The sequence below is a fragment of the Lacerta agilis genome, chromosome 11 (genome assembly GCF_009819535.1).
Source record: "Lacerta agilis isolate rLacAgi1 chromosome 11, rLacAgi1.pri, whole genome shotgun sequence".
In the NCBI taxonomy this organism is placed as follows: Eukaryota; Metazoa; Chordata; class Lepidosauria; order Squamata; family Lacertidae; genus Lacerta; species Lacerta agilis.
Genome location: NC_046322.1, coordinates 47,803,317 through 47,826,227, shown reverse-complemented (window position 1 = coordinate 47,826,227; position 22,911 = coordinate 47,803,317). Strand labels below are relative to the sequence as shown.

General features: G+C 43.6%; 2 protein-coding genes across 2 annotated transcripts in view; one reads left to right on the top strand and one right to left on the bottom strand.

Moving 5' to 3' along the window:
• Nucleotides 1–22,911, top strand: part of MARCHF3 (membrane associated ring-CH-type finger 3) — a 158,100-nt gene that overhangs the window by 134,279 nt on the left and 910 nt on the right. The window contains exon 4 of the mRNA XM_033164593.1: nt 6,424–6,633. Coding sequence (XP_033020484.1) covers nt 6,424–6,633 — 210 coding nt within the window. The remainder of the gene's footprint in view (nt 1–6,423; nt 6,634–22,911) is intronic.
• Nucleotides 22,164–22,911, bottom strand: part of LMNB1 (lamin B1) — a 36,115-nt gene continuing 35,367 nt past the window's right edge. Inside the window, exon 11 of the mRNA XM_033164592.1 lies at nt 22,164–22,184. The gene's annotated coding sequence lies outside the window, so the exon portion shown is untranslated. The remainder of the gene's footprint in view (nt 22,185–22,911) is intronic.

Below are 22,911 nucleotides of genomic sequence, written 5' to 3'. Positions count from 1 at the left end.
TATGGATTTTTATTTTATTTTATTTTGGAAACGTTTCATATCATAGTCTTTGCTGGTGCCAGCTCAGTGGGCACAGAAAAAAACATCTCACAATCTCAACCCCAAGAGACTTCCCTGAGAAATGTTCAGATTACGTATTTTTTTAAAGTGCTGCACGTTCCTAGCCTGAAACAGAAATATTGAAAAACAAAATAGAATGTTTGTGAAATGGCATTTCTAGCCTGCTGGAAGGGATTGGCCTTGTTAGCATGGCCAGAAATCACTGCTGTGGTCTCTTACAGGGTTAAAATAAGAACACATGCAATTTAGACAGGTCACAGAACCCATTATTCTCACTAAGTCAATACAACCTTGAGGAAAGATGTCCGAATTGTGTCTGTGTTAAAGGGATGCGGGTGGCGCTGTGGGTTAAACCACAGAGTCTAGAGCTTGCTGATCAGAAGGTCGGCGGTTCAAATCCCCGCAACGGGGTGAGCTCCCGTTGCTGGGTCCCAGCTCCTGCCCACCTAGCAGTTTGAAAGCACGTCAAAGTGCAAGTAGATAAATAGGTACCGCTCTGGCAGGAAGGTAAATGGCATTTCTGTGCGCTGCTCTGGTTCGCCAAAAGCAGCTTAGTCATGCTGGCCACATGACCTGGAAGCTGTACGCTGGCTCCCTCGGCCACTAATGCGAGATGAGCGCCGCAACCCCAAAGTCGGACATGACTGGACCTAATAGTCAGGGGTCCCTTTACCTTTACCTCTAAATAGATTGCAGACTCATAGGCAAATTGCAACAGGTTCAGAGGAAGGAAACAAAGATTGCCAGCAGTGTGGAGAATAAGTCCTATGAGAAAAGATTGGAAGAACTGGGTATGTTTAGCCTAGAGAAGAGAAAACTGAGGCGGAGGTAGCAGTGGGAAACAAAAGGGTATGTCCAAATAGCTGAACAACACAAAAGGGGGGCAGGGGTGTTGCTAGGGGGGGTGGGCCACCCCAGGTTCCAGGGGAGGGGGGGTGACTCTCAGCATGCCTACCCCACAACTCATAAGTTGCTCAGTGCAGCAGCTGGCTTACACAGCACACACTTTGCTTTTTCCTCCCTGCTGGGAAGAGCCACAGAAGCACAGCTCTGCCCAGCCAGGACTCCACCCAGCAGCCTGGCACATTTCACCAGGGTACTGCCATCTGAGAGGGCACAAAGGTGCCATCTTCAAGGGGTGACATTTGGCACCTCCACCTAGAGCCTCAAGCACAAGCCAGAGCAAATCCAGAGGCTTTAGGCTTAGGACTCACCACAGCACTGCAAAAGCATTAGCTGTGCTTAGTTTACTCAGTCCACCTGGACCTGGGGTACCATCCGCCCCCACACCTTCAAGTCACAGGGAGCGTTTTGCGGTTTCCCCCCCCACAATGCTTTGCGGCACCTCGTACGCAAATGAGGTGCCACAAAGCATTGTGGGAGAACGCAAAACGCTCACTGTGACTTGAAGGGGTGTGGGCGGATGTGGGGGGGGTGACAAAAAAATCCACACTGGGTACCACTTGAGCTTGCTACGCCTCTTGGGGGGGGGGGGAACTTGCTTACTGCTGCCCTAAAAGAGAGGGCAAGATGTTAAGGGTTTAGGTTACAGGATGGTAGAATCAGCTGAACACCAGGAGAAATTCCTCTTACAATTAAGAGCAATTCAACAGCCAATTTCTGGGAATGTTCTAGGTCTCCTTTTCTGCATCTAGTCCTGGTTTCCTGGTTCTGTTATTACAATTGTGCAGCTATTGTGCTTTAAAACATTGAAGCCAAAGAATCTAAGACTCGTGGGATTTACCTGTGCCACTACTTTATTTTTTCACTGAAGAATGTAGCAAATAAAGCTACAAATAAGTCTCACACACTTTCATTTTTCAGCTTGTATGACAGTTCATGGATCTTGTCCATACTGAATATTTTACCATTTGAAGCCCTTCATGTGATCCCCTATGTTTGGTCTGGAGGGCCCCCCAACTTTCTGGAATGGATTTAGGGAGAGTTGCACAGGGAATCGCCACAAAAGGCTTGCTCCCCTATTTCGCTCATGGAACTTTACTGTCTCCTGAGATAAAATGTACAAAGAAAAGGTTGCTTCCAGGTGACCTGTTTGTTGAGCATTCATAGAACCATAGAACTGTAAGGGACCCCGAGGGTCATCTAGTCCAACCCCCTGTAATTCAGGAATCTCAACTAGATCATACAGGGCAGGTTGCCACCCAAACACCTCCAAGGAAGGAGAGCCCATCACCCTGCAAGGGAGTCCATTCCACAGTTGGGCTCTTACCATCAGAAAATATTGTTCTGTTTTTATTTGCGCTGGAAGTCACTCATAGGGGCTGCCAGATGAGTGGGTAATAATAATAATAATAATAATAATAATAATAATAATAATAATTCCTGATATTTAGTCAGAATCATTTTGTTAGTTTTGCCCCAGTTCTCATTCACCCTGATTTGTTTGCAGAAGGTGTGTTGGGAGGTTAGACAATGTCTACTGTTTACTGAGAATTCATTTTGTTTTGTTGGGGGGGGCATATGACGTTGCATCAAGCTATTGCTATTCCACACGTGTCTATTTCCCCAGAAGTTGTTCTTGTTGTTTCGGAAGGGAGTTTATTGCACGAGGACATCAAATCGGCTTGAATTGCATGTGATGTGATTAAATCCCACCCACAAAATAACCACCGTCTGAAAATGACTAGAAATTGTCTTGGATCTACTAAAAGATGTATTTATCTGGGTGGTTTTAAAGAATATTTTTTACAGTTAACACTTGAGAATTATGCATTCTTCTCATTTTTTTAACAGGAGTTAAATTTTGCTGCGATCTTGGTTTAAAAATGTAATTGAATTGTCAGATAAAAAAACAATTAGAGCAAGTCAAAGGCTACAGATATGAGACCTGATATTTCTTTGCTACAGTTACCTTTCTGGTTTATTACTCAGTTCATGATTCGTAGCCTACAATGTAAATTGGGGGTGGTGGGGATATTATTAAGCCTGCTTTAGAGGGGGGGTAAGCCATTAGAGCTATGTTTTTGTATGCTTCTTGGTACAATTCTAGGAACCGATACATTTGTTTTCTCTGCTCTTGTTTTCCAAATCTTCCTTCCTATTTTGTGCACACTTGGTGACATTTCGGCTCTTCCCATCTTCTTTTCCTCTGCCCTTTCCCCTCCTCCTCTCAACAGCTGAGATTTATTACTGGCTTCATATTACTTTTAGTATCTCAGTAAAACAGAAGAAGTTTCTTAGGTTAGAAAACTCAATTGCAGCCTTACCCGCTCTGATTCATTGTGAAAAGTGCTTTGAGATACGACGCTGCAAATTAGGACTTTGGAAAGTGTAGTAGCGTGGGGATAATGATTTCAGCAAGTGATTTCAGCTCTCTGACATAGCAGGCAGGAGACAGCTTCTTCATGCAACACTCTTTATTCAGGCAAACAAGACTGGGGAACTGAGGAGAGGGAAGCTACATTTATAGGGACAGAAGACTGGCTAGAAAGGATACATTTTGGAAGGAACAATCTCAAGCAATCACAAAGCTGCCTTTTGGTGGGAACCAATAAGACTGAGGATCCAAATGCAGCAACTTGAATGAACCAATAGTAGCTGTTCCTTCTGGAACAGGAAGCCAGTTACTTTCCCCTAATGTGAATACAGACAATAGTAATACAGATATGATAACCCTTGAATCAATACACAACAGAAAGGACAAGAGTCAACTTAGTCAAACTCTTTTCTCTGAGGCAGGAAAAGACCCCGACCACCACTCCAAATATCAAACAGAGTTGTCACATGATTTGTTGCTAGAAAAATCTCTAGACTCAGCAGGAAAAAATACAAGTCATGAGCCATATTGACTTGAGTGTGGAATACTTTTGTACCTCTAGTATAATGATCAGTGAAAAACAGTGTAGTCAAAACTCTTTTCGTATCAAGTAGTAATACCGTGTTTCTCCTAAAATAAGACACCGTCTTATATTTTTTTTCACTCAACAAAACACAGTATGGCTTATTTTCAGGGGATGTCTTATTTTAACCACGTCGTATCGGTACGCTGCATAGCCACGCCTCTCCAGGCTGTTTTAATGGGAGGTACCACGTCACTATGGCTTATTTTCGGGGTATGGCTTATTTTTGGGGAACGGCTTATATTTCACAAATGCATAGAAATCCTGCTATGGCTTATTTTATGGCCATGTCTTATTTTAGGAGAAACAGGGTAGCTCCACTGGGTGACCTTGAGCTTGTCACTTTCTATCAGCCTAACGGACCTCACAAGGTGGCTGCAACGATAAAATTGAAAGGAGGATATCTTGTGTACGTTGCTTTGAAAGGCAGGATGCACGTATAATTAACGGAATAACAACAATCGTTCGATCTATAAGCAGGGATAGTGATCTCTACAGTTATTTCTCTAGGGGCTGGGATCTAAGTGAATAAGGATACTATAGATGTTTTAAGAGTTTAGAATTTTAAGTGCATTGGCTCTGCTAGATTGAGAAAAGAGAGACACACCAGTTAAGCAGCACAACTTGTTTATTTACTAGCTTTCTTGGCTGCCCTTTGCCATAACGTCCCAGGGTGGGGTACATATTTTTTTTTAATACAATGATAAAACAAACAAAACAGTTACAACAAACAAAACAGTTACAACCATAAAACAGGAAAAGTGCAAAAGCTGTGTGTGTGTGTGTGTGTGTGTGTGTGTGTGTGTGTGTGTGTGTGTGTAAACAGTTAAAATAGTTCCAATATATGTGCAGGCCAGATTTATCTCCACCTAAAAGCCTTGTTGAAAGGGGAAGCTCCAAAAAGACAACATGGGTGGCACCTGTCTAATGTAACAGAAGGACGTTCCAAATAATAGGTCTCACGACACTGAAGGCCAGATTACCACATTGCAAGCATCTCTGGTTAAGATGTTATCTGCAGGAGACCAGTTTGATGATTGGTTGGGTATATAAGGGGGAAAACAATCTTTTAGGTATCCTGGTCCCAAATTGTAATACTTGTACTACTCTTGCATTGCAATCTGAAACTGTTTAACATTGCATTTTAGCTATTCCCTCTTTAAAAATAAATAAAAAACAAGTAACAGGTTTCATGGCACCTCTAACAGCAGTGGTTTTCTCTCTCCCAGACCCTGCCTAGAGGTTTGCCAAATTATAAAAAAGAGTGTTCTTTTCAGCCTGTTGCTATGCCCATGCCCATCCATTCACAAATATATAAATACAACACAAGGCTTATAGACAGGTTATTGATGCTGTTTCAACGAGAGAGCCATTACTAGTCTTCATTAAATTAGTTTTACCTTCAGTTTCCCAAACACACCTGTAAAAGCCAGCATTCCCCAGATAAGCTGTGAAATGTCCAGATTTGGGAAAGGGTGAGAATAAGTGCTTTTCTGTCCTATATACTGTACTTGGTCTGTATATATATTTTTTTCTTTTCAGCAGTTACCTCATATCTTTGAAACTCCCTCCCTCAAGAGGTTTGTTTGGCTCCCTCCCTATCTTCTTTTAGATAAGCATTAAATACTTTTTCTCTCTCTTTGAGAGAAAGAGGGCGGGCCGGGTTTTAAACTGATATTGCTTTTAAAATGCTTTTAAATCACAGTACATTTGACTTGGTTTCTTGGTCTGAGTTATTTCGTGCTGCTGTTTTTAACATTTTATATACTGGTTTTATATTTTCTATCTTTTTCAAATTGATTGTAAACCACCTTGGAGCAGGGTGTGTACTTTGTTTTGCAACGTGGCACAGAAATTCTTAAATAATTTTTACAGCATTGAATGAATTATCAGCTCTTTGCAAGTATTGCACCCCAGAAATGGGGAAAAAAATCAATGAAAACAGCAAATAAACCCAACTTAACCCTATTTCAGATGAAGCATCTTCACTTTACCTCTTTTTTATGGAGGTTTATAATAGCATTTTCTTTTCTTTTCTTGTTGTTTGTTTGTTTGAACAAAGTAATAACCATAAATTTTAACAGTACAAATTCTACAAACATCCTCCACATCTCCTCAAAATCATTTCTCCAGCATATTCCCCATCTTTCCTTAATGGCACATGTCAATTTTTTGTTAATAGCTACACCCCACACCTCTTTATACCATTCTTCCGTTTTATATTCTGCTTGCCCCTTCCACTTCCTGGCTATAATAATCCGTGCAGCTGTCAATAAATTTGTGAGCAAGTCCTTCACAGCCTGCGAACCTTACCTCTTCCTTTTATTTGCAATCATGTGGCGTGTGTTTTGGGTTGTTTGGACCATCCGTTTTACAAACGGAGCGGAGAACTAACTAGAAAGACCGTGGAATGTTGTGAGTCGTGTTAAGGGAAGGGAGCCAAGTTATCCGGATGAAAACTTTGATTTTGTTGAGACTTACTCTGTGCTAATTCTTTCTACAGTGGCTAAGAAATCCCGGCCCCCAGCACGAGAAACGAACTTTGTTTGGGGACATGGTGTGCTTCTTGTTTATTACTCCGTTGGCTACCATCTCGGGCTGGCTGTGTCTTCGGGGAGCAGTGGACCACCTGCACTTTAGTAGTAGGCTAGAAGCTGTCGGCCTCATTGCACTCACTGTCGCACTCTTCACAATTTACCTCTTTTGGACACTAGTAAGTACTCTTTTTTTTGTTGTTTTGTTGTTAACTTTCATTTAGATTGGAGAGCCATGGGTTTTTTTTTTCATGTTGCCATGATGTAGCGGTGTTCAGAGGTCACCCCACGCGACTCTTGTCTTATCAAAAAGAGGATCCAGCTTTGTAACTTTGATTTTTGACTTTGGAGAGATGTAAAGTTATTATAAATTTACTTATTTGATTTTTCAGCTCTAAAATTTACAGAAATATATCAAACATAAATCATAAAAACAAGATTCCAGAGAATCTTCTGGACTTCCATCCTGCCTAGTGTGGGTCCTATTATTAATATTTTGTGCTAATCCAAACCTTTTACTTCTTCCATTATGTCCAGAATCAACCTTAAACTATGAGTGCTATTCCAATCCTACTAACAATTTTAACTGTTTAGAGTGGTCTTTAAGATAAGTTATAAATTTTCCCCATTCCTTGTTAAAAATTTTGGTCTTCCTGATTTCTGACTCTTATGGTCATTTTAGCCATTTCAGCATAGTCCATTAACTTCATCAGCCATTCTTCTCTGGTAGGGACTTTATCTCCTTTCCATCTCTGGGCCAGTAACATCCATGCAGCCATGGTCACATACATGAATAGTCTTTTCTGCTCCAGTGTGGTGTAGTGGTTAAGAGCGGTAGACTCGTAATCTGGGGAACCGGGTTCACGTCTCCACTCCTCCACATGCGGCTGCTGGGTGACCTTGGGCTAGTCACACTTCTCTGAAGTCTCTCAGCCCCACTCACCTCACAGAGTGTTTGTTGTGGGGGAGGAAGGGAAAGGAGAATGTTAGCCGCTTTGAGACCCCTTCGGGTAGTGATAAAGCGGGATATCAAATCCAAACTCTTCTTTTTCTTCTTCTTCTTCTTTGGGATTTTGGCACCTGTGAGACGTAAAGTTAGCCTCTAAACATAGGAAGTTTGGACACTCTAATTAGAGAAGGGAGAAGTTTAATGGACTTGGAAAAATAGGTTGAAGAGGCAGGGCACTTCAGTTTCTGATGCGTACACGCAAAGGAGAGGTGGGTGCTTCCCTCCTACAAAACAACACCTTTTCATATCAGCTAAATGCAAAATAAAAGCTGAAGTGTAGGAATCCCACCCAGCATACATTCCTTTCCTCAGTTAGTGGGTGTTGGAAGAAAACTCGCTTGAGACAAGTGTGCTTTCTTATTCTAATGTGAATTCTGTGAAGACAGCTGAACTTGCCTCAGGACAAGAAGCTCACAAGACCTTTCTCAGTCTCCCTAAATAGGTCTTCTGTTGACAGTGGGCAAGAGCAACCTGGAATGCACTGAACGAACTACGGTGGGAAAGAACTGAACCGTTCTCATTCCTTTGATATGGAGTGCCGAAAATTCAACATTTTCCAAGGCTCGATGATGTTCAGAAATAACAAGTCTGAAGCTGTTAGCTTAACACTGTAGGTTAGACAACGATAATGTTGTTACAGTGTTGAAAGGGTGGTTTTGTGGGGGGGGTTTACTGCACTGATTTGAGTTCTAGCACTTTTTAAAATACAATCTGGTTTCCTCGTCTAGACATCTGTGACTTGGTGTCACTGACTGAACTTGCTCCTCTAATCTGTGGGAAAGGTTGGCAGCTCGATCACAAGTTCGTTTAAGACAGAATACATGAATACGTCAAGTTGGCCGTATCTGTTTCCAGGGGACTGCCAGTCTGGTGCACAGGCATGGAGAAATTGCACTGAATTCTCTTGCTTGGAAGATGTCTTATTGCGGTACAGTGGTACCTCGGGTTACAGACACTTCAGGTTACAGACGCTTCAGGTCACAGACTCTGCTAACCCAGAAATAGTACCTCAGGTTAAGAATTTTGCTTCAAGATGAGAACAGAAATCGTGCGGCGGTGGCAGCAAGAGGCCCCATTAGCTCTATTCTGAGCTTAAAAATGGAAAATGTAATGCTGGTGGTCAACAACAGAGGTTTAAAGACTGTCTCAATGCAAATCTTTTAAAAATGTAGTATAAACACCAACAATTGGGAAACACTTGCCTGCAAGCGCTCCAATTGGAGAACAGCCTTTTCCAAAGGTGTCATGGGCTTTGAAGACACTCAAACTCAGGACGCAAGGAAGAAACATGATAAGAGGAAGGCACGCTTGGCAAATCCACACCATGATCAACTCCCGCCTGGAAACCAATGTCCCCACTGTGGAAGGACGTGTGGTTCCAGTATTGGCTTCCACAGTCACTTACGGACTCATTGTTAAAACCGTGTTTATGGAAGACAATCTTACTCGGCTACAAGTGATTGCCAAAGAAAAAGAAAGAAGAAGGAGGAGAATCTCCATACCTCCCCCAGAAGCCCACCTGGTTTCTGTGCTAGCCATCAAGGGAGTAAAGTTCTTCCATGACCAGCATGAAAATGGCAAACAGGATGTAGAGTGATGTGTCCCTCATCTGTCATCCTACTCAGTGGAAACTGAGTAGTCAGTATTTTTATGCTGGCTTTGAAGGATGAGAATGTAGGTGACAAGTCTCTTAGTTGGCTAGTATTTGGGGGGGGGGGGTAGGCTAGTGATTTTTATGGGCATATCTACAAGCCTAGCAGATTTAGTTTGCCATAAGCTTTCAAAGATGCAGTGTTATCCTCAGATGTCAGAGAGAGAGAAATTACACAGAGAGAGAGAGACCTACAAAGAAAATTGTAAACAGCGGGACCAAAAGGTCATGCAGTGAGAGATACAGTCTGACATTCTGTGACTGTGCCTCTTGCGTTTCGTGATCTTTTGGGCCCACCGTTCACATTACTCCCCCCTCTGCCAAATGAGAATGACACTTCATATATCTGCTTAAGTGAGCTTTAGTCTACAAAGGCTTATGTGACAATAAATCTGTTTTGCCTTTAAGGTGCCAGAAGACTCTGGCAGCTTTTACATTGGGCTCTTACTGGAGAATAGCCACAGTGAGTTCCACTCGCCTTTTACAGAGCGTCCGTTCAAGGTCATTAACACAACACCACTTCTTGTCTCCACTTCCCCCCCACCCCAATATCTCAGAAAATGCAACTTTCAAAACTTATCACCATCTTTGCTTCTTTGAATGATGCCTTTCCATAGAAAACCATCTTCAAGGTGGCTCCCACTGACAGAAGAGGTAACTTCACTGACAGAAGAGGTAACAAATGTAGTCATATAAACAATAAACTAATGAAAGCATCTCATATTGAAAAATTAGACAATCAGCTGATAGAGGTGAAGTTACAGAGAATCAGGGAGAGGGCCTTCTTGGTAGTGGCACCCACACATCAGATGTCAAGGAGATAAGTAACTAGACAACCTGAAGGCAGCCCTGTATAGGGAAGTTTTTTAATATTTAATGTTTTATTAGGGTTTTGTATATGTTGGAAGCTGCACATAGTGGCTGGAGCAGCCCAGTCAGATGAGGAGGCATTTACTATTATTATTATTATTATTATTATTATTATTAGGGATGCGGGTGGCGCTGTGGTCTAAACCACTGAGTCTCCTGGGCTTGCCGATTGTAAGGTCGGCGGTTTGAATCCCCGCAATGGGGTGAGCTCCCGTTGCTCTGTCCCAGCTCCTGCCAACCTAGCAGTTCAAAAGCACACCAGTGCAAGTAGATAAATAGGTACCACTGCGGTGGGAAGGTAAACGATATTTCCGTGTGCTCTGGTTTCTGTCTGTCACGGTGTCCCATGGTGCCAGAAGCGGTTTTGTCATGCTGGCCACATGACCTGGAAAGCTGTCTGTAGACAGACGCCGGCTCCCTTGGCCTGAAAGCAAGATGAGCGCCGCAACCCCATAGTCGCCTTTCACTGGATTTAACCATCCAGGGGTCCTTTATCTTATATCATCATCATCATCATCATCATCATCATCATTACTATTGTAGGGTTGTGCTGTAAGACTCTTACCAGGTGTAATTCTGACCTTATTTTCTTTTGCCTCCATCTGCCTCCCCAATTTCATAGTCTGTAATTTCACACTAACATTTTTCTGTTGCCGCCACCCCACTGTTTGTTATCTGTTCCAGCCTTTGAAGGTCACTGGCCTTCTGATTACAGTGCAAGCAGTCTCCTCCAGTCAGTTAACCAAATGATTTGAAACCTGATTTGCTTCGGTCCCCTCCAAATATGAAACTTTCTAAAGAAATGTCATGTGCATAGCTCTTTGATTGCCCCCAATTAGGAAACCACTGGAGTGGACAAATGTGTGTGTGTGTGTGTGTGTGTGTGTGTGTAGGTGAAACTCGAAAAATTAGAATATTGTGGAAAAGTCCATTTATGTAAGCAATTGTTTTCATTAGCTACTGGAGTTTAACATATGAGATAGTCTCACGACATGCAAAGCGAGATATGTCAAGCCTTTGCTTGTTATAATTGTGATGATTATGGCGTACAGCTGATGAGAACCCCAAAGTTGAGATTGCGAATTTGGGGTTCTCATCAGCTGTACGCCATAATCATCACAATTATAACAGACAAAGGCTTGACATATCTTGCTTTGCATGTCATGAGTCTATCTCATCTATTAGTTTCACCTTTTAAGTTGAATTACTGAAAGAAATGAACCTTTCCACTATATTCTAATTTTTCGAGTTTCACCTGTACATACATACATACACAGGTGTGTGTGTGTGTGTGTGTGTGTGTGTGTGTATGGTGCATATTTAGTTTCACTTGCTCTGTACTTTTCCTGCTCTGCTTTTCACGTCCTTTCCTGTCTGATTTTCCAAAACTGCATCTTTGGCATTTACCTTAATACCAAATAAATGAAATAAATGCTCCAAAGCAGCGTAAAGAAATTGGTGCCTGTCAGCTGTGCAACCTCTGCATAAGTTAAACCATTTAATTTTAGCCGGGCTGCTATTTCTTTGTGTTGTCTAGTGCTCATAATGCTCGACATAAATCAGTGGGTGGCTGGTGCCCTGTTCCTCTACCAGTTTGTGACGCTGCAGAAATCTTTATAGCCTTCAGTTTGACCTGGTCCACCCTCCCTGAAGGAAACCTCCACACCTAAACACGACAGCAGCTTGTGGCACAAGCAGCCTTATCTCTGCAACCAGCAAAGGTTTTCAGGGAAGGAAGCTGCGGTATTAGTTATTGTCACTCCAGTACCCATATATCTGTGAGACAATGGCAGCTTTCCTGGAAACAACTATTTTCACTTTCTGCCAAGCTGAGGGAGGAATAGGACCTCTAAATACAAAGGGAAAGGGCTATAAATGAAATATTGTGCAGCCGAATTGGCACCATCTACACACAATCAGGTGGTATCAGCTGGCTTGGTGGAATCCTAAACTCTGCAGAAATTAACCTCTTCCTTAAAAGGGGGGGGTCATTCTGAGTGCGGGAGGAAAGACCGAAAAAGAGCTCATTGAGAACTGAATGTTCTCAGTAACCATGGAGTGCTTTTATTTGGGGGGGGGGGCACATAGAGAATGGAGGGAGAAGTGGAATGGACTGTCTTGGAGGAGGGTGTGGTCTGACTGCCTGGAACAATGAACAAGAGCACTCTTTGCTGCAACATTTTAGTGCAGATCATACTTGCAATGCCCCAAAATAGCAGACTCTTAAGAGGGATGGAAAATTCTGCAATTACCATTTCTGTAATTGCGTTACATCAGGTCGTGCTAAGAGCTGCCGTTCACCTCGGGGACTGTGAATGGGGTGGATTAAGGATCCGAGACGAAATACGAAAGGTTTTTGTGGAGACGCAGAATCGCTTAAAATAAAACAGTGCCATCTGCCAGGGCTGGCCTGCCTGAGATGATGGGCAAGCCACAAGATGGTGCCACTTCTCTTGCCATTTCCATGTACAGGATCCTATCAATTGAATCTTGCTTCATGACGGCTGCTGTGACAGCACTTGAGGGCAGTAGGCTAGCTTAGGGGGGCTAGGGTGAGCCCCATGGCACAGAAAGCTCCATCTCTCAGTATCTGCACCTGCATCACTTTGCCTAATGCCCATAAGGGCTGGGTTCTACCCAACTTTGAGTGACGTCATGTGGCAGGAGGAGGTCTGACGGGGCCGGCCACTGGTGGGGCCCATCATAGCCAGGAGGGGCAGCGGCGAGGTGTGTTGTAGGCCATGTAATATTGAGGGGGCCCAGCCCTCTGCTTGAAGAGTCCTCAGGAAGAAAAAGTTCCCACCAGAGAGGAATGGCAGACCAAACCTAGACTATTCCATTGTAACTATCCAATCTCCCAGAATTTCAACACTTCTTGCGCTGGTTTGACCCCTTTCCGTTTTAACAGTACAGATTCTGCAAACACCTTCCATATCTCCTCAAAATCATTTCTCCTGTGTATTCCCCATCTTACCTTAATGGCACATGTTAATTTATCATTAATAGCTATACCCCACACCTCTTTATACCATCCTTCCATTTTATATCCTGCTTGCCCCTTCCACTTCCTGGCTATAATAATTCTGTCAATAAATTTGTGAGCAAGTCCTTCATAGCCTGTGAACCTTCCACCACATCGTAAATTGATAAAAATTTTGGACTTTTTAATTTTGGATAATAAATTTGGCCAGCTTTAACCCAGTGATGTCTGTTATCTCCTTAAACACCTTTTGCCAAAAAAAAAATGTACATATTTACACCCCCACCACATGTGAACATAATTCCCTGTTTCCTGGCATCCCCTCCAACATAAGACTGAATATTCCTTGTTTATTTGAGGTAATATGACTGGTATTAAATACCATCTCCAAACTAGTTTATAATAATTTTCTTTTATTCTTATAGACAACATTTTCAACGTACGTTTCTGTCCTATTTCCTCCCTAATTGATCATTTTGACTGACCCCTGAATCAATTTGGGGCCTGAACTGAGTTAGGAGCATCCAGGTCAGAGTACACAGCCATGGAAATAATAATAATAATAATAATAATAATAATAATAATAATAATAATAATAATAATAATAATAATAATAATAATTTATACCCTGGGCGGCTTCCAACAGAATGTTAAAATACAATAATCTATTAAACATTAAAAGCTTCCCTAAACAGAGCTGCCTTCAGATGTCTTCTAAAAGTTTGGTAGTTGTTTTACTCTTTGACATCTGGTGGGAGGGCGTTTCACAGAGCAGGTGCCACTACCGAGAAGGCCCTCTGCCTGGTTCCCTGTAACCTCACTTTTCGCAGTGAGGTAACCGCCAGAAGGCCCTCGGAGCTGGACCTTGGTGTCTGGGCCAAATGATGGGGGTGGAGATGCTCCTTCAGGTATACAGAACCAAGGCCATTTAGGGCTTTAAATACTTTTCCCCCATTAAGAAACATTTTTTTAAAATCTATTTTTAAATCTCAATCTTTCTTTTTTAGTTTGCAAGGATTCCCGACAGAGCAGGGCACTTTCCACAAGTTGATAGTAATTTCAAGAGCACTTGCCTTTATTGAACTGTAGGAGAGGCCACTCATTGCTTGTGGAGCTCAAGAGATAAAGCTGGGTTGTGGTTTGAAGAGGAAGCATCTGCCACAGGAGGAACACATATTGCTTGATGGGTTTTTAGCCTTTAGCATTATTTTCTAACCTCAGTTTAGGTTTTTCCAATTCACCAACACTCCCAAGAGACACTTGCCCTGATTCAGCAGCAGATCCCTGCATGCAGCTGATATGAATGTACAACCGTGTCACAATTACCTCAGCAACATTTAAATAAATCTGTTGATACAAAAGGAATGGGAACGTGTCTCCCATTTCCAGTAACACCAAATATGGCTGGAGTGCTTTTGGGGCCCAAATGCTAGTGGAAGAATTTAATCTAACAGCTTTGTAGAAATTATTCTACAAAGACACACACACGCACGCACACACACACAGTCAAACAGAATTCGTTCTGGAAGTCCGTTTGACTCCAAAACATTCAAAAACCCAAGCGCAGCTTCTGATTGGCTGCAGGAAGCTCCTGCGGCCAATCGGAAGCCGCCGAAGCCCTGTCGGGCGTTCGGCTTCCAAAAAAAGTTCATAAACCGGAACACTGACTTCTAGGTTTGCAATGTTCAGGAGCCAAAACATTCGGGAACTAAGCTTTTCGACTTCCAAGATACAAATATATACATATACATATATACATACATACACACATACACACACACACACACATATGGACACTGAAAAAACAGGCAAGTAACAAAGGAGGGAAAGTAATACCTCTTTTTAATACAGTTTTTTTATATATTTCTCTAGTATATTCCTTTAATAAGCATTTACATGGTGGTCAGCCTTTCATAACGGATTCTCTTCTCTCCAGAAAATAGCTGTTCAAAGAAAAGGGCTGTGAAACTGTTACTCTGTGCACATTAAGAGCATACAGAGCATATTAACACTTTTATCACTGATGGTTTCTATTTTCCAGTAATGTTCCTCTGCTTCTTTGCTGCACTCCATGGACTGTAAATGTCATCTTAAGTTGACACTTTAACTGTAGGGTGCAGTCCACTCTTTCTCTGAGCCCCGAAAGCTCCCTATTTTTTATTATGCCTCCCAAATTGCTACTAGTGACTTGGAGTGATGTAGGAGGAGTTCTTTTCTGAAACACAGTATTTAACTTGCACCGTGAATATCCTTAATCGCTGCTCAGGTGAATATGCATTTTAAGCGCAAATGCTAACAACTATTTATCAGTGCAACTCCAAAGAATAATTTGCATCTTAAAATAACTCATGAGATTTATTTATTTTTTAAGTATTTTTCAGTCAGGAACAAAATATCTGTAAGCTGCATATATTTTTTGCATTGTTTCCCATTTTTATATACTGTGGTCATAATCCTGATATGAATACTAGATAGATCAGCATACTTCTAATAAATTATCAATTGCATGGTAACCTATAGCTTGTCTTTGCTGCCAAGTGGGAGATCTGATTCCATTCCTATTCTATTAAGTCCAACAGGAGGGGGCTTTATTAATGAGCCAATGTGCTCTCCAGCTCAGGCGAGGAAGAGATTTCAAATTTTCGTTGTGTATCAGCAGGGACTCCATTTAATAGGGAACATACATAACTGTTGGAACACAAAGCTGGCAATATAATAAGAGGACGCAGTGTGTATACAGAGGACTTGTACACTGTAGTGCTAAACATATATAATGGGAACAAGTTCCATAGGAAACTATGTGACACGTGGCCCAAGCATGTGGGCTATGCGCTGGAGGAAGCTGCAAACTCACACACTTCCCCCACTGAATGGCTGCATAGCTCAGTGGTAGAGAATCTTCCTTGCATGCAGAAAAGGCCCAGGTTCAATGCCTAACATTTCCTGGTAGGGCTGGGCAGTGGCGTAGCATGGGTTACCAGTGCCCGGGGCTACACAGAAGCAGGGTGGGAAGGAAATGGATGGAGTATGCATGCACACACAGCTGCCTAAGGTGTCCACATCACCCAGGAGGTTGCATGTGCAGGGTTAAGAAAAGAAGAGTCATGTTGTCTGGAGAGGTCAATCCTGGTTCTCATTGAGAAGTTGTTTTCAGTGGAGCCCAGAGACGGAAGCATGTAGCTGTACTGAGGCGACACCAGGTGTTGAAATTTTGTGCCCGGGGCAACAACCCCTGTGGCCCCCTTCTCCATGCCATACCACTGGGGCTGGGACTCTCCCTTGGCTGAAATCCCAGAGAACCATTACTAGTGTGCAGACCATGCTGAGGTAGATGGACCCGTTGCCCGACTCTGTGTATGGCAACTTCCTGTGTTGCCTACAGGCAAACCAAACCTCGCATTCAAGTACAGTCATACCTTGGTTGCCGAACGGAATCCGTTCCAGGAGTTGGTTCGACTTTCGAAAACATTTGACAACCAAGGCGCGGCTTCCAATTGGCTGCACTCAATTGGAAGCCGCATCGGATGTTCGACTTCCAAAGAACGTTCGCAAGCTGGAACACTCGCTTCCGGGTTTGCGGTGTTCGGGAGCCAAAACATTCAAGTCGCAAGGCGTTCAAGAACTAAGTACAGCTGTATGTATCTTTAGGTGTTCTGTAAGGTACTGTTGAGCAGAGTATGGAATGACTTGCCTTGATATATTTTAGGGGTCTTCACTATTGAGATGGGAGGCAATTCTGATCTGCTTGCCAACTGAACCCCTAGTGGGTCAACATAGTTGCCCCAAAGTTATAGAATCATAGAGCTGAAAGGGATGACATGGATCATCTAGTCCATGGGTTGGCAAACTAAGGCCCGGGGGCCAGATCCAGCCCAATCGCCTTCTAAATCCGGCCCGCAGACAATCCGGGAATCAGCGTGTTTTTTACATGAGTAGAATGTGTCCTTTTATTTAAAATTTCTGGGTTATTTGTGGGGCATAGGAATTCGTTCATTTCCCCCCAAAATTAAATTATTAGATTATACTGAATTGGCCAGATTAACAGAGGCAATTAGAGGACAACCTAAACAGAGTATTAAAAAGACGATAAAACATCAAACATTAAAAACTTCCCTTAACAGGGTTGCCTGTTGGAAGCCACCCAGAGTCGCTGGGGCAACCCAGTCAGATGGGCAGGGTTTAAATAATAAAATTATCACCATCTGCCGGGGTTCGGTGCTGGAGCTCCCCGTGCGTAAGCTTAAGCTGCCCACGCACGAGGTACCAGTAGCGGGGGGAAAGCGGCCAGCGTTCCGCGTGCTTATGAGCACGGGCGCCGGCCAAGTCTCACAATCTGAAGGAAGCTGAGTAAGACGGAAAATGACTCCGAAGGTGCGTGAGTGGATGAATGCCTCGAAACTAAAAGGATGCCTCGAAAACTAATGGATGCCTCGAAAACTAGTGGATACCCTGAATCTGAACTGGAAAAACCAAACCAAGGACGTTGTCTAAGTTTAGGTTAAAATCAAAAAAATCTTTTAAACCTTTTACCCTTTTCCCCAAAGGACGACAGACACCAGATATATCTTTAGTGGCTTTGGCAAAACCCGCGTAGGCTCGTCTTCTTGCCCTAAGCTAAGTTTCCCTAAGCTCTCAGTCCCTGCGCGCCCAATCTTCCGCGATACTAAACTAAATAATACTAAACCGAAATATCTTCCGCAAATCTAGCCCTAGGCTAAACCTAAAAGCCTAACTAAAACTAAACCGAATAGATCTTCCGCGAACTGAAGCTAACTAAAAGAAAAACCCATCCAGCCCGCTCCCAAGACCCTTAAACTAAACCTAAACTTCAACTGAACAAACGTAAAAGAACGTGGGGAGCCTCAGCCTTTTATTAGGGAACAGGTATGACATCACGATCAATACTTTAACCAATAAAACCACTGTTGCTGCCCTCCAAAAGGGCGGGAAGCAGGATAAACGTTCATTGATAACTTTGAACATTACCGGAACTACAAGTTAAAGGCGGAATAATCCTATTGGTAAAACGACTGTTCATTCTTACTTTCACTTTCATTTTCAAGTGTAAGGATACGAAAAATAGTTCATTAAAATAAACGACTAACCGCGGATCTTTAGCGGATCCACGCAGCGTATTCCGACAACCATCACCATTGTTGTTATGGAATAGGTTGCCCCTACAGTGGTACCTCTGGATGCGAACCACCCCCTTTGCGAATGCTTCGGGCTACGCACGCAGCAAATCCGGAAGTAAATGAAAGGTTTCCGCCTCTGGATGCAAATGTTTCGGAGTAAGAATGGACCCCCAGAACGAATTAAGTTCATACCCAGAGGTACCACTATATTTTAATTGGATAAATGTTGGAGGGTATGCCAACACCCAGTGATGCATATATCAAAAGCTGCCCTCTGGGTGAGCATTGCACTATTGCAACTCATTGAACTTAAGAGTTTAGTGGAAGTAACTATTTTCAGAACAGAAACCCATACATTTGCAGAGAAGCTCTTTTCCGTCATCCTTAAATAAGATCCTGTCTCCCACAGAGACTGCTGTTTATCCATTTGAATGAATCTCACCATTGTCTCCATGATCAACACACAAACCTCGTCTCTGTTCTGCACAGGAAAGCTTTTGAATCCAAGATTCTGGGGTGTTTTTGTGTGTGTTTTTTTTAAGCATTGAGGGGGCAGGTCCTTCCTTGGCTCATTGAACCTCGCCTCAGCAAGATCGCACAGAATTACGTCTCCCCTAGAATGGCTGATAGTTCACCAAAGATACTGCGCAGTGTTTCAGAAAACTCAAAGGGGGATTTAGAATTGGTTAGGCTTCACATTTTGGGTTTGTGAACTATTTCTCTAACACTTGAGCAAGTTGCAGCTGCTGCCTTGGAGAGCTTCCTGGCGAAACGCGAGGCTGAGCTGCCCTGGCCGCTGCTGAAATTTCAGTAGCTGACATCACTTGGAGATTGCCTGAAGGCAAGAACCCGTTGTAAACAAGCTGTCAGGCTTAACTAGGATATCCTGTGAAAAATGTCTTAAACAAACGAGCAGCCACTTGGAGCCTGGCTCAACAAAGCAGCTATTCCTGGAGAAGCCTTGCTTGAGCTCGCATGGTGATCTTAAGACAAAATCCTGCTTTTTCAAGAGGCACCACTAGGTTTTTCCAGCCAGAATTTTACCCAGGTGGTTGTTCACCTCCCTACAAAAGTATACCAATATGATGGTGAACATGGAAGCCCAATGGCCATTGTGAAGTAGACAGCTGCAAGCACTGGATATTTTTTTTAAAACCCAACCCTAATCACTTTATTTTTTAATATTTTCTTTTTGCTTAAAATGGAAAATCATTTTCAGCCGAGTGCTGCATTGCCTGTTGGCGCACCACCTGGGGGTTTCATGACACTGGTGACCACTGACAGTGGCAGCAGTGGGCACAAGTGACACCACCTAGCCATATTCAAGCATTCATTTCTCTTAGATTCCTTCCCCCACACTTCTGGCAAGATCTGCCCACTCCAGCCTGTCAGTCTCCATTTTAACAGTTGACCATCATTCTTACGAAGTGGGAAGTCTTCGACTTGGGGAGGGACCCCCTGTTATTTAGAAGCCTTCCATCATCTCAAGGGATATAGCTTCCCCAGCCCCTTGGCATCGAATAATCAGCAATTTTGATGCTGCTAGCAAATTAAGATTTGTTTTTCATCGGAGGGGATTTTTTTTCTAGTGGCAATCTGCAATATGGATTGAATGTACTCCCTTTTCTTAATATGCATTTAAGAAGAGGGCAACCAAAATGGTCAAAGGCCTGGAAACAATGCCTTATGAGGAATGGCTTAGGGAGCTGGGTATGTTTAGCCTGGAGAAGAGAAGGTTAAGGGGTGATATGATAGCCATGTTCAAATATATAAAAGGATGTCATATAGAGGAGGGTGAAAGGTTGTTTTCTGCTGCTCCAGAGAAGCGGACACAGGGCAATGGATTCAAACTACAAGAAAGAAGATTCCACCTAAACATTAGGAAGAACTTCCTGACAGTGAGAGCTGTTCGGCAGTGGAATTTGCTACCAAGGAGTGTGGTGGAGTCTCCTTCTTTGGAGGTCTTTAAGCAGAGGCTCAACAGCCATCTGTCAGGAATGCTTTGATGGTGTTTCCTGCTTGGCAGGGGGTTGGACTGGATGGCCCTTGTGGTCTCTTCCAACTCTATGATTCTATGATTCTATGATTGGTTGTGTTATGCAGAACTGGGAGTGGAAAGCTAATGTGCTAAGTCCTACTGCAATGCACTCTACATGGGGCTACCTTTGAAGGTGACCCGGAAACTACAACTAATTCAAAATGCAGCAGCTAGACTGGTGACTGGGAGTGGCTGCCGAGACCATATTAGACCGGTCCTGAAAGACCTACATTGGCTCCCAGTATGTTTCCGAGCACAATTCAAAGGGTTGGTGCTGATCTTTAAAGCCCTAAACAGCCTCGGCCCAGTATACCTGAAGGAGCGTCTCCATCCCCATCGTTCACCCCGGACACTGGGGTCCAGTTCTTAGGGCCTTCTGGCGGTTCCCTCACTGCGAGAAGTGAGGTTACAGGGAACCAGGCAGAGAGCCTTCTCGGTAGTGGCACCTGCCCTGTGGAACGCCCTCCCATCAGATGTCAAGGAAACAAACATCTGACTTTTAGAAGACATCTGAAGGCAGCCCTGTTTAGGGAAGTTTTTATGTTCAATGTTTTATCGCATTATTAATAATATTATTCTGTTGGGAGCTGCCCAGTGGCTGGGGAAACCCAGTCAAATGGGCGGGGTAGAAATGTGTTGTTGTTGAATTAAATAATTTAAAATACATGGACATGGAACAAGAACAAGTTGTGCTAAACATCCTGCCGGAATTTTGGCTGAGCTGGGATTGGAACAGACTTAGAACAGGGATGGGGAATATTGTAGGACTGCAACTCTCATCGTCCCTGACTATTGACCATGCTGGTTGCAGCTGATGAAAGCTAGAGCCCAATTATCACCTGGAGAGCAAAGTCTCCCATCCCTGGCATAGAGCATAGAACCAACCTTTGATTGGTGGTACCATCACTGGCATTGACCCATGGCAGAGCCTATTGTGTGTTAGGTCCCCATTTGTGAAGGCCCACCTTAGTGAAGTGCATCTGTCTCCCTGACTTCCAGGCATTTGATGGCTGAAAGGTACTGGGTGAAATTCAGTGTCGCTCTGAGACAATCATCCCATCAGTGCAAGCATTTTAGCTTGCCAAATGCAAAGAACTCTCCTCTCCTCCCCCATCACCCCTCAAGCCATTTTTTTTTTGGGGGGGGGAATACAGGGAAGGGAAGCCCTGTTGTGCAAACAGAAGTTTTTGCTCCACTTGCAGAGTGGATCTCGCCCATCGTTCCTGGCACCACTGAAATCACGGGTTGAGAAAATGTATTTAACCGTTTTTTTAGAATGCTATTAACAGTGTTTTCAGTATTGATGTGTTTGTGGCCCTGGGCTCCTTTGGGAGGAGGTGGGGCAGGAAATAAGTTAATGAACTAATCATACCTCCCTACTGTGAGCTTATACATTGCACAGCTGGGTGGCTCCTTATAATCTTGCTAGAGCCTCGGAGCTGCTTCTCGATCGCTGGACCTCAACCTTCTTCTGTAATGTTTAATACGTCTGGTCCTGTTATGAGTGCGTACCTGGACTCACATGTATGTTCATATACGCAACTGCTGAGGGGTTTGGGATCTTTAGCTGGAGTTATGGCGTACACTTGTTATGGATGTGTGTTAACATTATGCCCACATGGTGCTCTCACAAAGAAATAAAGGAAGTTTGGTTCATTAGATGAAACAGGAGTGACGGAATCTATAAAGATGCTGCTTTAGATAGCAAACTTACAGTCTAAGCAGGTAGCAAATTATGGTACATACACACCTCGATTAAAGAGTAAAAGATTCCCTGTTCTGAAAGGCCTACAGAAACGTGGGCATAAACTTGGAAGTGAAGCAGGGGGAGGAAAGTATACCTACCCTTAAAGTGAAGCAGAAATATGCTGAGTCCTGGGGAGCACTGGGGTAGGTGCTGTCCTGTTGCAGCTAGCCAACTAACCTTGTGGTGCTGTGGTCTAAATCACTGAGCCTCTTGGGCTTGCCAAGCAGAAGGTCAGCGGTTTGAATCCCTGCGACAGAATGAGCTCCCGTTGCTCTCTCGCAGCTCCTGCCAACCTAGCAGTTCAAAATCACACCAGTGCAAGTAGATAAATAGGTACTGCTGTAGCAGGAAGATAAACCGTGTTTCCGTGCGCTCTGGTTTCCGTCATGGTGTTCCGTTGCACCAGAAGCGGTTTAGTCATGCTGGCCACACGACCCAGAAAGTTGTCTGTGTACAAACACTGGCTTCCTCGGCCTGAAAGCGAGATGAGGGCCGCAACCCCATAGTAACCTTTTGAGTGGACTTAACCGTCCAGGGGTCCTTTACCTTTTCACCTTTACCTGCATATAATGTTTTTGTATACCTTTTTGCCAAGGTATGCCAGTGGAGAGGAGAAGGGCTGTAGAATGTGCCCGGCAATTTGCACAATCCCTTCCAGACTTTCCTGCCTAGTTCTCACCTTGCCCATCTTTGGCCATCCTGTTCCTGTTTGCTTAACAAAAGAGCAAAAGACTTTGATGGTATCTGCACCTGCCCATCTCTGTCGGTGATCTGCCTTTACATCACCGTACCATTGTGGGGTTGGATCTCACTGAAGAGTTGAGTATCATGTACAGTTGTACCTTGGTTTTTGAACAGCTGAGTTCTTGAACGTTTTGGCTCCCGAACGCTGCAAACCCGGAAGTGAGTGTTCTGGTTTGCAAACTATTTTTGCAAGCCGAACGCCCGACGGGGCTTCCGATTGGGTGCAGGAGCTTCCTGCAGCCGATCCAAAGCTGCGCTTTGGTTTCCAAACGTTTTGGAAGTT